The 17942-nt window shown below is 41.6% G+C and overlaps 1 protein-coding gene across 6 annotated transcripts in view; it reads left to right on the top strand.

Annotated features, from left to right (window-relative positions):
* Window positions 1–17942, top strand: part of LOC121080549 (sorting nexin-2-like) — a 49364-nt gene that overhangs the window by 9738 nt on the left and 21684 nt on the right. For all 6 annotated transcript variants that reach the window (XM_040578631.1, XM_040578628.1, XM_040578629.1 and 3 more), the window contains exons 3-6: window positions 15430–15593; window positions 16821–16887; window positions 17100–17143; window positions 17235–17376. In XM_040578631.1, the coding sequence (XP_040434565.1) occupies window positions 15430–15593; window positions 16821–16887; window positions 17100–17143; window positions 17235–17376 (417 nt within the window). The remainder of the gene's footprint in view (window positions 1–15429; window positions 15594–16820; window positions 16888–17099; window positions 17144–17234; window positions 17377–17942) is intronic.

Genomic DNA, 17942 nt, shown 5'->3' with positions numbered 1-17942 from the left:
TGTTGTATAGCATTTGGCAGCCTTTGACTCCAGTTCATATTGGAGTTCTAGCATGTCTAGTATGGTGGTGCTCAGTGATAGTGTGACTTTGTTCAGGCCTCAATAGTCCACTGTTAGCTTCCACTCTGTTAGATTTTTGCACTAGCCATATGACACTTTAAAAAAGTGTGAATGAGACTTACTGATGACTCCTTGACTCTAGTTGACAGATCAGCTTATGGATAGGAACCAGGGAGTCTCAATTGGTGCGATATTGTTGCCACTGCACTGTCATGGTAGCAATTGGAACCTGTTGTTCTTTAACTCACAGCAACCCCACCACAGACGGATCCTCTGACAGACCAGGCAAGCTAGACATCTCTTTAATCTTCTCCGTACTCAAGGCAGCAATACCAAAAGCCCACTGGTAGCCTTTTGGGTCTTTGAAGTACCTTCTCCTGAGGTAGTCTATGCCAAGGATACATGGAGCCTTTGGACCAGTCACAATAGGATGCTTTTGCCACTCATTCTCAGTTAGGCTTACCTCAGCCTCCAACACAGACAGCTCTTGGGATCCTCCCATCACTCCGGAAGTACAGATGGATTCTGCCCCTTTGTAATCTGATGGTATTAGAGTACAATGTGCACTGGTGTCCACTAGAGCTTTATAATCATGTGGGGCTGATATGCTGAGCCATCAAACCCACACAGTCCAGTAAACCCAATTGTCCCTTTCCTCTGCAGGAAGGCAGGGCCCCTCTATTCCTGGTTAGAGTCTTCATTACTTGATTTTGTAACTGCAAAACAGAAGTCCCTTCATCAGGGTCAAAAGTATGATCAGCCCTTCTACTCTGCCCAGCAGACACTGGAGCAGTAATTTTCCTGGATGGATGCATTTTGGCTGTTGTTTTTCCTTGCAGTTCTTGTACCCGAGCTTCTAGTCTCCAGGTAGGTTCACCATCCCACTTCTTCATGTCCTCCCCCTGGTCACACAGGAAGAACTGCAAAGTGCACATGGTGTGTGCCACCAGTACCCTTTCTCTTGAACAGTAAAAAGGCTGACTTAATAGCCAAGGCCTTGGTTGGAGTGTGTGAGGAAGACCTGCCCTTCTCAGTTTCCTCAGACATTTTTTGGGTCAGTCTGTGCACAGCTGAGACACAGGCCCGCATGGAGGGATGCTGCGGGCATTTCGGGCGAGCGGGAGTCAGATTCAAATACTCATGGAGTTCAAGATCTGATCCGTTTATTATACAAACCAGGTACACTTTTATAAGGCACTCTATAAGCGTGTGATAATATGATTGGCTATCTTACAAGCGTATAATAATATGATTGGTTAACAATTGCTTATTGGCAAGAGTTCTGTTTCTGCTTGTTCTGGCACGTAGGCTCTTTTCTGCCATTTCCCAGCTCCTCTTATCGCGTCCTGCTGGCCCTGGTTTTGTGAAGCATCTGCAATTTGTTCCTCCCTCTTCATTCCACTGTTCTGGTCGTGACCTCGTCTTATTTCTTCAGTATTTTTCCACTTGCTTCAAAGTTCAGTATAATCATTCAATACAGCAAGAGCCCCAACACCTCCCCCTTTCTTTTTAAATACAGCATTAATACTGCGTTCCACACAGCTCTGAAAACATTGTAAAAGGCAAGGCACTAAAAGTAACAAAAGAATAACAAACAACAATATCAACACAGCAAGAGCCCCAACAGAGGGAGCAAGTTTATCTTTGTATTCTTGGAGTTGTCTGGCCAGTCTACCCATATTTGTTGCCTCTGTGTCTGTCCAGCTCGTTATCACTAGGGTATGAGTGTATGACATCGGTGCATTTCGTACAAGCTTTTGCCACATAGACCACATGCACTGCATTTCATCCAAATCTTGGATGTCAGGTCATTAAACATCACCTCGACCATGGCTAGTTCCCTCAGATACTGGATACCTCTCTCAATGGTGGTCCATTTGCTTTGGGAATTTACAAGTTCTTCCTTGAAGGGATACGTATCATTCACACTTGACAGGAGTTGCCACCAAAGACTGAGGACTCCTGCCCTTTTTCCAATCCCTTTGTCAATGGCCTTATCCTTAGCAAGGGATCCCAGCTGCTGGGCTTCCTTACCCTCTAATTCCTGACTACTGCCCCAATATCCCAGCATCAGAGTAACCAGCTGAGAATTAGCTCACCTGGTTGATGGCTAAAATCTTTTTGCATATCTTGCAGCTCACTTAGGGATAGGGATTGAGTGCTTTCTGTCTCATTTATGATTTCAGTCTCTTCCTGTTCTTGTTACTGCTCTGCTGCAGAACAGGCTGCCTCTTCTGATTCCTTCTCCTGCTCCCTCTTAGGAGAAACTTCTTCATCCTTTACTAAATGAGTTGACTTCTGCTTCCATTGTTTTTTTTAGTTATAGGGGCGAGTGATATAGTATCTGGTTTAGCCATAGTGTCTGTTGGTATGTTTTTCCTCTCTTCTTCCTGAGGATGCTGCATAATATCAAGCAGTGTTTGGTAGATGCTGGCCAGGGCCCAGCACAACATGATAAGTTGTGCCTCTTTGGAATAGCCACAGCATCTTTTTCGAAGTATTCTATCACTTCATCAAGATCCTGTAGATGTGCAGGAATGAAATTCCAGACCATTGGAGGTGAGTTCTCTAGATACCTGCCCATATTCTCCTACATGCCGTGCCACCCATGACCATACTGCCACGGAGCCTGGGTCATATTCCTAAATTGCTTGTTAACCTTAGACAAAACTGAAGCAATATTTCTAAGAAGTACCAATAGAAGTATTTTAACTACCCAAGGATGTTCAAGATACGGAGAAGTTATTGTAACAAGGGAGAAAACATCACAGAAGAAGGTAGCAGAGTTGCTATTCTCTATTTCCTCCACAAAAAACCTCTCAAAGGAAGAAGTATAATTGTTATTTGTCTCCATGAGATGGTACCCGAAGTACAGTAATGGATTCAATACAGAGCCCAAATACCAGATTAAGCTCAAGGCCAGTGTTTAGTAATAAACCTCCCAGGCAAAACATCATTAATCACTACAGAGCATAGCAAACTGCAAAAGCCAACCAATCTTTAACAGGTACAGCAAAAAAAAAAAAAAAAAGTATGGTACAGATCAGATAAACTAATATTGAGAACAGATGAATCAATATTGTGACACACAACTGTTAACAGATATAAATAATTTCTAATATGTTCTGGTCAATCTGTTATTATCTCAAACCCTTTGAGCCCCACCTTAAGTGCCAAAAAGAAATGTTGTGGTTTAACCCCAACCGGCAATTGCGCACCACACAGACACTTGCTCACCCACCACCCCCCCCCCAGCAGGATGGGGAGGAAGAGAATTGCAATGGTAAAAGCGAGAAAACTTGTGGGTTGAGATAAGAAAAATTTAATAATTGAAATAAAATATGATGATGATGATGGTGATAATAGTAATGAAAAGAAAAATAACAAAATAAAAGAAATGCAACTCAAGAAAGACAAGTGATGGAAATTAAAAACTGTCCTGGTTTCAGCTGGGATAGAGTTAATTTTCTTCTTAGTAGCTGGTGCCGTGCTGTGTTTTGGCTCTGATGGGAGAACAATGTTGATAGGACACTGATGGTTTTAGTTGTTGCTGGGTGATGTTTATACTAAGTCAAGGACTTTTCAGTTTCTCAGACCTTGCCAGCAAGAAGGCTGGAGGGGCACAAGAAATTGGGAGGGGACACAGCCAGGACAGCTGACTTGAACTAGTCAAAGGGATATTCCATATCATGGGACATCATGCTCAGTATATAAACTGGGGGGGAGTTGGTCGGAGCCTGATGATCACTGCTCGGAGACTGGCTGAGCATTGGTCAGTGGGTGCTAAGCAACTGTGCATCATTTGTTTTCTTTTCTCCCTTCCTTTTGGATTTCATTCCTCTCCCCTTCACCCTCTTTTTCATTATATTTGTAATTATTATTATTGTTGTTGTTGTTTTTATTTTATTTTATTTCAATTATTATATTGTTCTTATCTTAACCATTGAGTTTTACATTCCTTCCTGATCCTCCTCCCCATCCCTCTGGGTGGGGTGGGAAGTGAGCGAGCAGCTGTGTGGTACTTAGCTGCCAGCTGGCTTTAAACCAGGACAAAAACAATTGCTCACCACCAACCGACCAATGCCCACTAATCCCTAAGCAGTGGCCCCTGGCCAACTTTCCCCCTAGATTATATGCTGAGCATGATGTCATATGGTATGGAATATCTCTTCAGTCAGTTGGGGTCAGCTGTCCTGGCTGTGTCCCCTCCCAACTTTTTGTGCACCCCCAGGCTACTCGCTGGTGGGGCAGTGTGAGAAACAGAGAAGGCCTTGACTCTGTGTAAGCACTGCTCAACAATAACTAAAACATCCCTGAATCATCAACACTGTTTTGGTCACAAATCCAAAACAGCCCCATACTAGCTACCATGAATAAAATTAACTCTACCCCAGCTAAAACCGGTACACATGGTGAGGCAGGTTCTCCCCCTGCAGCTCATGGAGGTTAACAGTGGAGTAGATATCCACCTGCAGCCTGTGGAGGACCCCATGCTGGAGCAGGTAGATTCACCCAAAGGAGGCTGTGACCCCATGGAAAGGATCTCCACCTGGAGCAAGCTCCTGGCAGGACCTGGGTCCAGGTAGAGAGAGGAGACCATACTGGAGGACGTTTGCTGGCAAGAATTGGGACTCCATGGAGGACCCATGCTGGAGAGTCTGTTCCTGAAGGACTGCACCCCATGGAAAGGACCCATGCTGGAGACATTTGTGGAGGACTGTCTCCTGTGGGAGGGACCCCACGCTAAAGCAGGGGAAGAGTGTGTGGAGGAAGGAGTAGCAGAGACAACATATGATGTACTGACAGCAACTTCCATTCCCTGTCCCCATCACCACTTGGGGGGAGGAGGTAGAGAAAAATTGGCAAAGTTGAGCCCAGGAAGAAGAGAGGGGTGGAGAGAAAGTGTTTTAAGATTTGGTTTAATTTCTCATTACCCTATTCTGATTTTCATTGGTAATAAATTAATTTTAATTTCTTTGAATCTGTTTTGTCCATTACAGTAATTGGGGGATGATCTCTCCCTGTCCTTATCTCAACCCATGAGCCTTTCATTATATTTTTCTCCCCCTGTCCAGCTGAGGAGGGGGAGTGATAGAGCAGTTTGGTGGGCACCTGGTGTCTAGCCAGAGTTAACACACTACAAAAGTATAGTAGCCTTCAGTTTTTATTATAGAGCTATTACAGACTTCTTTTCCCCTTTAGAATCTGAGTTTTGAATGATAATATCCTACTTCTAAAATTTTTATGCTTTGATTCTAAACAAAAAATATAATGAGCTTTTCTGTCTCCCCTGGTTCCTTTCCACTGGCTATTCTGTTTCACTTATCTAGAATTATTTTGTGTGTTGGATGCATGCAAACTTGTGGGTGAGAGGTAAGAGGAGGATAGCATAAATTCCCCTTTCTTTTCTCCTCAAAGAACTGACCTGCTGCTATCAATCAGAAACAGTTAATGTTTCCCTTGCTAGTATAAACTGTCTGTTGTCATTTATCTCCTCTAGTTAGGAAACTGAAAAGGAGGGTTAGTAGGCAGCAGCTTTAAAAATTTGGTAATGCTCAAACAACCTGGGGTCACACAGCTTGAGAAATACTGGTTCAGATGAAGTCTAATGTTATGTCAGTGGTAATCCTGAAGTTGGCATTCCTGCTGAAAGGAAGCCTTCTTCCATTTTCATCTGGTTGTTCCTGCCCCTTTGTCTCTAGCAGAAGTAATGCACCAGCATAGTTTCAGCCATTTGCTGAACAGTGGCAGGTAGCTGATTCTTTTTGGAGTTCATGTCAAAAATCACCTAGATTAGTTTGTTATATTAATCCATGCGTGGATATAGGTCTGAAAAGGAGGAGTGGTGGGAGAAAGTGTGCTACTGTTTCATCTTATAGTGCTAGTTGGTTGGTTTGAATTCATGCTGTTTTTATGAGGTCATACTTTTACAGTAACGGAAATGTTTTGAAGATATTTGAAGATATAGCAAAGTGCTTAATGGTGATTAATGGTTTGTTTCCCAAACATGCATGAAGAAAAATATCTGTGACAGAAAAAAAAAAAATTAATTAGAGTGGCTTTATATGTATTTTTTTCTTTCTGTGAAATAGTTGTATAACTTCTCTCATTTGGTGGCTGACAGCAATAAGGACTACCTCTTTTCCATATCTAGGTGTTGTTCTTCCAAGATCTCAGTCTAACGGCTTCCTTACAACTGTTTTGTCATGGCTTCCCACCTGATCTGAAATTGTGAATTAAATATCTTTATTGGTCTAAGATGCAATATCCTTCCTGTGGCTTTTGAGGGTAGGAAGCCATCAGTAGGATCCTTCAAAAAGATGTAGCAGTAAAAGTAAAGCAATGGTAAGAAAATAAATCTTTTTCAGAGAAAGCTTTTGGATAATCATTGATCATATTAAAAACTGAAGAATACAAAAGGTGATTGCTTTTAAGCTGAGTTTGCAAATACTATGGAAATTTCTAATCTGAAATTAGGAAGAGCATTGTCAGCAGGTTGAGGGAGGTCATCCCCTCTACTCAGCCCTGGCAAGACACATCTGTAGCACTGAGTCTAGTTTTGGGCTCCCCAGTACAAGAGAAGAGAAAGCTGGGAGGGGGGAAATCTTATCTATTTGTATAAATACCTGATAGGGGTCAGGGGGGTAAAGAAGACTAAGCCAGACTCTTCTCAGTAGTATCCAGTGACAGGATAAGAGGCAATGGACACACACTGAAATACAAGAATTTCCATGTAAACATAAGGGAAAACTTTCTTACAGTGAGGGTGGTCAGGCACTGGCAAAGATTGCCCAGTGAGGTTGTAGAGTCTCCCTCCTTAGAGATACCCAAAACCTGACTGGATATAGTCCTGAGTAACCTGTTCTAGTTGACCTTGCTCGAACATGGGGAGTTGGACTAGATAATCTCAAGAGGCCCCTTCCAACCTCTTCAATTCTGTGGTTTTATGAAATACCCCAAAACAAAGTAGTAACATGCACTGTTTTTTGCTGGGATAGAGTTAATTTTATTCATAGAAGCTCATATGATGCTATGTTTTGAATTTGTGATGAAAACAGTGTTGATAATACATTGATGTTTTAGTTGTTGTTGAACAGTGCTTACACAGAGTCAAGGTCTTTTCTGCTTTTCACACTGCCCTGCCAGCAAGTAGGCTGGGGGTGCACAAAAAGTTGGGAGGGGACACAGCCGGGACAGCTGACCGCAGCTGACCAAAGGGATATTCCATACTGTATGACACCATGCTCAGCAATAAAAGCTGCAGGGAGGAAGGGGTGGATGTTTGGATTTATGGCATTTGTCTTTCCAAGTAACCATTTAACTATGATGAATCATCAAATGGTTTGGTTTGGAAGGGACCTTTAAAAATCATCTAGTCCAACCCCCCTGCCATGGACAGGGGCATCTTTCGCTAGATCAGGTTGCTCAAAGCCCTGTTCAACCTGACCTTGAACATTTCTGAAGTCCTGCTTTCCTGGAAGCCCTGCTTTCCTGGAAATGGCTAAATGTCTGCTTACCAATGGGAAGTTGCTTGCACACAGAGCTTTGCTTTATCTATTAAACTGTCTTCATCTTAACCCATGAGTTTTCTCACTTTTGCCCTTCTGATTTTCTTCCCCATCCCACTGTAGAGGGAGAGTGAGCAAGCGCTGACGTGCGGAATTAGACTCTCTAACTCGAAAGTTATAAAGTAGGTATGTTTATTGCGCGCAGATGCACGGGGGATCGCTCCTCCACAAGCGTGCATGCCCGAAGTGAGGAACCATCCCACATTTATACAATGAAACAAATGAATATTCAATTAACGCCTATACATATTCGTTACCTAAACCCCGCTTCGTATGTTAATTAGCTTATCAGTCCTTTGCCTGGAATGTGGTGGTCTTGCAGGTTTGTAGGTGATTCATGTCCTTGTGACCATCCGATCTTCTCCAGCAAGGAGACTTAGCACTCCCTCCCTCTAGATAGCATTGGAATGTCTCTCATCTTTTCTCGTTCTCTTTTAAATAGCCCCTTTGTTAGAGGAGGAGGGGCAGGCGTCTCCTCAAAACTGTAGCTGTCTCCTCAGAGCTGTGTGCCTGTGTGACCAGACACCGCACCCATGACCAGTCACCATACCCACATTCCTGAGCAGACATATACAGTCACAGTCGGTGTCAAGCGTCCCCATTTCACACTATTTCTCCATATCAGCGCTGTGTGGTGCTGAGCTGCCTACCAGGGTTAACATGACAGTAAGCTTGCAGTCTTTTTCATCCCTGAAGCAGAGAAGGGTGGTTTTGTTCATTTATGAAAAATAATTAAGTATTGGCAAAAAGTGTTAGGGAAGAATGGAAAACAGAATTGAGTAGCAGAATGTCTTTTAAGTAGCAGCAGGGGTGAAGTTGAGTTATTTTGATTGATTATGAAAGAACATAATATCACTTTTTTGTAGTAATGATTGGATTCACTTGCTCAGGAGGCTTTATCCAGTTCTGATTTTTAGATTGCTTATAGTGATTCAAAGAATCTATCACCAATATTATAGTGAGCGGAGGTTATCTTTATTCGGCAGCGCTGGGTGCATGGGGGATCGCTCCACCAAAGTCATGCACACCGAGAGAACCTTTCAGCCCCCTCTTTATACAAGTCACTCATGTCTATTCATTAACTTTCTGGAAACTCATTAACATATCTCACACCTGGACAATTAGCACATTCCCATTCAAGGACCTAGTATATCTTCAAGTTAACAACATTAACATATCTTGTGCCTGGACAATTAGCACACTCCCTATGTCACCCATTCAAGGATTTAGTGCATCCTCAAGTCAACAATAAGGGTCTCCTCAGAAACATGAGCACACCATTCTTTAAATAAATCATATATGGCCCATTATTCATTCCCCCCTTTTCTAACAACTATTGTAAATTCTTTTACACCTATAAAAAATCACTATGCCCTAGGATCATTATTTGACAGCACCAAACAAGACATTGAAGTAATACACATATTGGTATTCCTAAAATTATAAAATCTGAAACCTGTTCCATATCTTATGGATATCTGTTTCAATTTGATTACTTTGGTCTACATATACATCCAGTAATCATTCCACCCATCAGATTGGGAACAAGTATTTTGCCCTGGGTTTCCAGGACATGCTCCCCCTGTCCTGCTTCGAGCTTTCCAATGACAGTTATTATCATATTTCATAAATATTGTGGTTGTTAAGCTTAATATTTGTAAATCAAATCTGGGACCCAACTCATATGTTTTATCATCAAATAGGCAATATCCTCCACCATCGCCTGGCTTTTTCCAAAAGTCTGGCCAGGTAGGCCATTTGTCATCGAGATAATTCCAGTTTTGAGAGGCCACCCCATACAGGGGTGTTACCAGGCCTCCTTTAGGAAGAGAGGTACATCTCCAGCATTCCTTGGCTTTCGTAGCATTAGCAACCATTTGCAATGTTTAAGACGGGTATTGTTTACCCATGCTTCAGTTTCTAAAATACTGACAACTGTTACAATCAAGATCAGAATAACTTTATACAAATATCCCCGATCCTTTTGACAGTCCATTGTGTCTCCAGAGATTTCTTTACCCGTCAATATCTGGTTCTTCCTTTATCTTGATTGCAGTAAATATGGCCAACAATACTCAATAGGGTCCATTCCACTTCTCTTGTAGAGGATCACCCTATTATGATTACGATCTAAAGAACCTAGTCCCATGGGTCCTGCTGAGGTGATGGCCCATGATTTCTCAGGAGCCTTCTTTATGGCAAGTAGTGAATCCAGGCTGGCTGTTCTCTTATCTTGAAGGCGTGAAGGTTGTCAGCAGCACCTGATAGGGTCCTTCCCACTTTTCTTCCAAAGGTTTCCCTGAAAAAGTCTTTATCACCAGATTTAAAGGAACTGACTGGTTGATCTAATCCTCTGGCCCTTGTTAATTGTCTCTGGAGGGCCTTCACATATTCCCACAAATATCCCTCCCCAAATTGTAATTCGTATGGTCTCCCATATAATATTTCAAAAGGGCTCAAATTCTCCTTTGTTCTCGGTTTAGTTCGTATTCTTAATAACGCCAAGAGAAGAGACTGTGGCCAAGTTAGATTTGTCTCTTGTCCTATTTCCGCTATCTGTTGTTTAATTAAATGGTTCATTTTTTTCACTTGCCCATCGGGGTCACTAAATGTGGTGACGCAAGTCGAGGTGGACTGAAAAGAAACACTATGTCTGCGTGGCTGGGTTCGGACAAAATGGCCTTTATTGTTTATACAAACTATTTATATATCTTAGACAGTACATGTGTCAGACCCTGATAGGTTTTTGTGTCCTTCTTGCTCGCTATTTGCTGTTGCTGTAGGTGCCCGTATGCTGCGGTTCTAAGTTCCGGTTCTTCACACCCTGTTTACAGACCTGACAATTTGTGGCTGTCTTAAAGGTACACAGCTAAGTCTTTGAAGTCAGCTAACTTGTCTGCAGACCCGCTGCAGACCCCAACACTTACCCACTTGCTTGAGGCCTATAAGGAGTATGTAATTGCCAATCTATTCTTAATACTGTACTCACTTGTATTATTTTGGCACAAAAGTGTGAGCCTCTGTTGGAAGAGATTGTTGCCAGAACCCCAAAGCAGGGGATAATTCCATTCAACAATCCCTTCGTTACCTCTCTTGCTTTATTTGTTTGACAAGGGAAAGTTTCTGGACAACCTGAAAATGTATCAGTCATAACTAATAAATATCGGTACCCCCCTTTTCTTGGGAGTTTGGAAAAATCAGCTTGCCACTGTTGTCCTGGATAATTTCCTCTATTAATGTTCCCTAGTTTTATTCTATTTGCTACATTGGGATTATTACGTAAACGCATTTTGCATTGCTGAGTCACCTGTTTTATTACAGTATACAAGTTTCGCCCTAACAATTTCTGATTTAGACTTTTATAATGTATCAGCTCCCCAATGCGTCTTATTATGTTCTATTAGGGCTGTGGTCCATATTAAATTGGATGGTACCGCTATACGGCCATTTGCCAAATAAGCCCTCTTATTTCATTTTATTTTACCATTCATGTCCTGAATTAGCTTTAGGTCTTCTTTAGAATAATTTGGTTCCTGATCTGTACTTACAGTTTGGATTTTACCGTCTGGTATTAAGGATAATTCCTCCTTTCCCACCTCCTCTGCTACTCGTCAGGCCTCGTGGTTGGCCAGGCGGTTTCCAATTTCCAAATCAGTGCCTTAATGGGCCATCTTATGTTCATCCTTCCTGGACGACCCTCTTATAACAGAGCGGGCCATTCCTCACACCAAGGTCTGGCATGGCACATGTCCCCACCGCTCAACGCCTACTGGGTTGCAGCCAGCAGCGGAGCTCAAGATCCTTCTTGGTGGCAAACACAGAGGCCAACCCAGTCTTGCCCTTGACTATGGTAGGAGGCACCTGACCAACCTTATTCCTTGTACTTCGTTGTCAATGCAGAGTTTCATCTGCACATCCCATAACAAGTCACTGTCATGGCAAAACACACAGATTTACATTAGTAGAACTACTACAGAGTGTATTTTATTTCACTTTTTCTGCCAATATCCCCCACAGCCTTGCTGACCAAGGGATATTGTTTTACCTGAGCTCGCAGGCCTCCTGCTTATCATTTTTACTGTAACAGGTAACACATTTTTCACCTTTCCTGGAATTTATTTCCAGATATACCTGGTTAAAAATTTCTTTTACTTCAGGGAGGTCCTCTTTTCCACTTTTCTGTTGAATTAAAGATAAGCTCAAGATTTCAATTAATTGATCATTTTTAACTTTTGGTTTCATTTCTCCTTCTTTAAACGTCTAGATGTTCTAATTAATCTCATCCCAACAAAGATTTTGGTGAACTTGGCATTCTTATTTGTTTTCTTAGTTTGTACTTTAAAGGTTTCAGGATGTGTCTTTGGGCATAAGGTGGCAGGACTGCTTGAGAGAGCTTTAAACTAGAATCAAATGGGGAAAGGGATACCAACAGGATTGCCAAAGGAAAACCAAGGGTTGGCATGTCATCACCAGAGGGTGGCTATGCTAGTGGGAATATTTACACTGCTCCTGGGAGCACCGAGTGCTCAGGAGTGTATCTGAAATCCTTATACAGCAGCACACACAGTATGAGAAACAAACAGGATGTACTGGAAGCATTGTTAACCTCCCAGAACCATGATGTCTTTGGTATTAGTGAGACTTAGTGGAATGAGTCCCACGATAGGAGTGCTGGGATGGAAGACTACAGGCTGTTCAGGAGGGATAGGCAGGGCAGGCAAAGTGGAGTTGTTGCACTGTATGTAAGGGAGAGGTTTGATTGTACAGCCCTTACAGTTAGTGATTATGTGGTTGAGAGCTTCTGGGTGAGGATTAGGGGGATGGAAAACAAAGGAGATGTTGTAGTGGGTGTCTTCTACCAATCGCTCAGCCAGGATGTAAGCACTGATGAGTTATTCTATAGGCAATTAGGAGAAATTTGAGGATTGCCCTTATTGGAGACATCACCCATGAAATGGTTGAGTTTAAAATTTTCAGTGTAATGAGAAAAAAGGACAGAAGAGTTGCTACCCTAGACTTCAGGAGAGCAAACTTTAAGCTATTCAGGAAGCTATTTATCAGAGTTCCCTGGGAATCTGCTTTTGAGGGCTTAGGAGTCCATGAGTGCTGGTCAGTTTTAAGAACCACCTTTTAGAAGCACAGGAACAGGTAATGCCATTGTGCCAAAAGTCAAACAAGCAGGGCAGAAGAGCAGCTTTGCTGAACAGGGAACTCCTTTTGGAGCTCAAGAGGAAAAAGAAATTGTATGATCTTTGGAAGCAAGGTCAGGCTTCACAGGAAGATTATAGAGCTGTGGTTTGTACATGCAGGGAGAACACACAAAGCAAGCCAAAGCTCAATTGGAGTTGAAATGGGCCAGTGTTGTGTTGGACAACAAGAAAGTCTTTTTAAAGTATGTTAATAACAAGAGGGGGTCCAAAGAAAACATTGGGCTGATACTTGTTGAAGATGGTCACCTGACTAATAGGGATGAAGAAAAAGCAGAGGCATTCAATGCATTTTTTGCCTCAGTCTTTAATAATATTGATAGAACTTGGGCTGCCCAGTCATCTGAGTCGGAGGACCACAAGTGCAAGAACAGTGACTTTGCATTTGTGGACACAGAATTTGTAAGGGATCAGCTGAATGTTCATAATTCCGTGGGGCCTGATGGAATTCATCCCAGTGTTCTGAAAGAGCTAGCAGATATTATGGCAGGACCCCTCTTGATCATTTACCAAAGGTCATGGGAGACGTCCCCATTGACTGGAAGCTGGTAAATGTTATTCCATTTTACAAGAAGGGCATGAGGGAAGACCCAGGAAACTACAGACCTGTTAGTGTAACCTCAGTACCTGGGAAAATTATGGAGAAGATTATACTGGGTACTATTAAAAGGCAATTAAAGAATAAGACAATTATCAGGCACAGTCAACATGGGTTCACAAAGGAAAAGTCGTTGTTAACTAATCTGATATCCTTCTATGTTAAGGTTACCCACCTAGTGGATGAAGGGAAGGCAGTGGATGTAGATTTTCTGGATTTTAGTAAGGCTTTTGATACTGTCCCTCACAGCAACCTTCAGGACAACTTGTCCAACTGTGGGATGAGCAGGTTCATGGTGTGCTGGGTGAAGATCTGGCTGAAGGGCAGAGCTCAAAGGGCTGTACTGAATGTGGCTACATCTGGCTGGTGACTGGTCACCAGTGGTGTTCCTCAGGGCTCAATTCTAGGGTCATTTTGGCTCAATATTTTTATCAGTGATTTGGGTGCAGGAGTTGAATGCACCATTAGCAAGTTTGCTGAGGATACTAAACTGGGAGGTGCTGTTGACTCTCTCTAGGGACAAGATGCCTTGCAGAGGGATCTAGATAGATTGGAGCATTGGGCAATGATTAATGGGATGATATTTAACAAGTCCAAATGCTGGATTCTGCACCTAGGACAGAGTAATGCCGGGCACAAGTATAGATTGGGAGAGGAGTGGCTGGAGAGCAGCCCTGCAGAAAGGGATCTGGGGTGCTGGTCAACAGCAGGCTCAATAGGAGTCAGCGGTGCCCTGGCAGCCAAGAGGGCAAACTGCACCCTGGGGGGCATTAAGCACAGCATAACCAGCTGGTCAAAAGAGGTGATTATCCCTCTGTATCTAGCATTGGTGAGGCCTCACCTTGCGTGTTGTGTGCAGTTCTGGCACCACAACTGAAAAAGGATGTGAAGATCCTTGATTGCATCCAGAGGAGGGCAACAAAGCCGGTGGAAGGGCTGGAAGGTGTGTCCTATGAGGTGCAGATAAGGACTTTGGGTTTGTCTAGTTTGGAGAGAAGAGGGCTGAGGGACGACCTCGTTGCTCTCTACAGCTTCCTGAGGAGAGGGAGTGGAGAGGGAGGTGCTGAGCTCTTCTCCCTGGGATCCAGTGACAGAATGTGTGGGAATGGGTCAAAGCTGTGTCAGGGAAGGCTCAGGCTTGACATTAGGAAACACTTTATTGACGGGGTGGTCAAACACTGGAACAGGCTGCCTAGAGAGGTGGTAGTTGCCCCCTGCCTGTCAGTGTTTAAGAGGCATTTGGACAATGCTTTAACTTTTCTGTCAGCCCCTGAATTGGTCAGGCAGTTGGACTAGATGGTCGTTGTAGGTCCCTTCCAACTGAAATAGTCTGTTTTAAATGTATGGTTTGCTGATGGTCAAAATCAGTTAGTGGAGGAAAGAAGGCATGAAGGGTTTGCAAAGCAGAGATATACATCCTCTTTAAATATGGATGAACTATTTACAGTCTGAAGAAAGTAAAATTAAGTAGTTAGTCTTACTGGTCAGAATACCTCATCTACTAATATTTGTTTTTTATGAGTTGTTGGCTTTTGGTAGGAGGTGTACATATATAACTTCTCTTGGTATGCTCAGTTATTAGCCTATATGACTTAATCAGCTCTTCAGAGTGGAAAAACTACATTTGCCATAGGCGCTGAAAAAGAGTGGTCTGTGGTGGAAAAAAGTCATCAGTTTTCATGATATATCATATAGAATGAATAATTTAGCAGGTTTGTGACTACTTTAAAAAACTTTACCTGGCAGCATATAAAATAAAAAATTGCATAGTTAATTTTACTTTAACCTGTTATTCACTAGAAACTCAGATGTCATCTCTAGTTTTACTGACATATTTAGAGAAGTTATCTGAGAGATAAATGGATGTTTTTTATAAATGATCTTATTAAACCTGTGTATTATTACTTTTTAATGTGCATGCTTGGTATCTTTTGTGGTGTACATCTCTCTCTATTGTACAAAAACTTTTTTTTGTGAACTCAAAATCTTTATCTAGAAGCCACAGAAGAAGTTTCGTTGGACAGTCCAGTGAGGGATCCAGTACTTTCACCAGAACCTATTCCTGCAAGCACTCCTGTAACACCTATTACATTAGGAGCTCCCAGAATGGAATCAAAAAGTGTAACAGCTCCTGTGATTTTTGATAGATCCAGAGAAGAGGTACCAAGAAATTTTTTAAGTTGTATTTTGATGACTATAGACATGTCTTGTTGGGTGTGTGTGGTGTGTGTTTGATATTTGATGGTTTTGTGGTGGGTTTTTTTGTTGTTTTTTTTTAATGCAGTTCCTAAATTACTCACAGGGTCATTCTTTGGTAAAGGGAAGTATGCAAGAGAACAACTATTTTGTTTATTTTGTGTTTAATATGTATTTGACTCAATGTCATGAGTATTCATTGCTTAGATGATGAGAGATCTGTAGTGTGAGGAGTAACACGCTCCATTCGTACAGGATAGGTATTGTAAAAGTGTGTGAATGGAGCTGAGCTAGATGGAGGAGAAATGTTAAAGATGTGTATTAATTCACACTAGCATGTTACAGGTTTTAAGTTGGATTTCTGAAGCTGTTGTTAATGAGGAAATGGAGGAAACAGCTGTTTGCATTATTCTGCATACTAACAAACAGCTGAGACTGGTCATTAGTTGTATCACTTAATTTGCTATTTACATTTGGCATTCCATTCAAAGTCTGTGCATTGGCAACTGCCGTTCATTCTAGAATATGCTCCATCACTGATGAATGAGGTTTGGCATACAAGACTTGCCTGGGACTCAATGATGGCTGCTTCCCCAGATGCCCTAAGCTGATACTTCATTCTGATTTTCTTCCACTTCAACCTTGGCACACTGTCTGTTCTGCCATGGTGTTTCTTAACTACTTCTGTTCTATCAAACTTATGTATATTGCATGAAAGATTAGGAAATTCTGTGATCACACAGCTCAGGCAAGTATCTGAAAATTCTGTAGTTTTTTCTTTCCTCATCCCCAACTCCTGAACTACAGATACTGTTAATAATTAGTAATATATTTGTCTTTTGATTAGAAGCTTATAGAAACATTGCAAGTGAGAGCACTTTTGAACCTTTGTGCCTGCTGGAATTGGAGGAGATAAAATGAGCATTTCCCCAAGATAAATGTTTACTAAAATTCTGAGGCAAACAAGTCTGAAGAAGAGGTTGCCACACTAAAAAAAAAATAAATCAGGAAGGTTCAAAATTAAAACCAAGATGTGAAATTATGTTCACTTAAAATTGTATGGTGGGTCTACAGGAGCTTTTTAGTTACTGAGACATACTGACTCTTCCTTCCCCTATATCCTTATCTTTGTACCAATATGTAGTATGAATGCACATTAACTTGGTAAATATGGCATACATTTTTTTCTAGATTGAAGAGGAAGCAAGTGGAGATTTGCTTGATATAGAAATCAATGTATTAGACCCAGAGAAAGTTGGTAAGCTACTTGAACCTAGTAAGTCATATGTTAGGCTGTTTTACCTCTTAGAGACTATTCTGAGATTTTAGCATAATTCTTTATTCAGTTATCTTTTGATGGGGTTTAGTATGTAAATAAAAAGCTATTTAATGTGTATTTTGGTGGGAAAAAAAGTGTGTGGAGGGATTAAAGTAACTTGCTTTAGGATAAGTATTTTAATTTTCTTACAGGGGATGGCATGAATGCTTATATGGCATACAGAGTAACAACAAAGGTAACTAGTGCAACAAATATATTTGCAAATAACTTTATATCACAGCTGAGTAGATGCATCAGTAAGTCATAACTAAAATTACTTTTTTTAGACATCCCTTTCCATGTTTCACAAAAATGAATTATCTGTTAAAAGAAGATTCAGTGATTTCCTTGGCTTGCACAGCAAATTAGCAACAAAGTACATGCATATTGGTTACATTGTGCCTCCTGCTCCAGAAAAAAGTATTGTAGGTAAGTCTGTTTTCTGTAAGGTCGGATGTATGCATGTTATTTCAGTACTATAATACAAGTGAAATCTTTTAATACCAATTCTGCTTGTAAAATAAATATACATGGAACTTGGTAAAATGGTGGGACTTACTGTTATGTAAGCAAGCTCTGGGTGTGACTTAAGGTCTTAGTGTGGAGACTTTGTTTGGCTATGATTAAATTGGGAAAACTCCCAGACTCTGTAGGCTCTTTCGCCAAAGAGCACAAAACTCCCACTTTAAACTTGAACTGCCTACCCTTTAGTGCTTGGGTGGTATTTGGTCCCATCTAAAAGTGTATACTCCACATCCTTATAATTTTGGAGAGAATAAGGAAAAATATAGTTTTCTAGGATGATTTAAAATGAGACATCTTAAAGCAGAGAGCTGTCGAAACAGCTGAAAGTAGATGACATGCATTTACACTACACACACGTTTATTTTATTTTACTTTTTAAGTCTGAAGTCTTAATATGAAAAGTCCTACTGTTGTGGTTTAACCCTGGTAGGCATCTAAACACCACACAGCTCCTTGTTTGTTCCCCTGCT

Source organism: Falco naumanni, chromosome W (assembly GCF_017639655.2).
Source record: "Falco naumanni isolate bFalNau1 chromosome W, bFalNau1.pat, whole genome shotgun sequence".
Lineage (NCBI taxonomy): Eukaryota > Metazoa > Chordata > Aves > Falconiformes > Falconidae > Falco > Falco naumanni.
The sequence above is the reverse complement of the archived record's forward strand: the minus strand, read 5'-3'. Positions and strand labels throughout refer to the sequence as shown.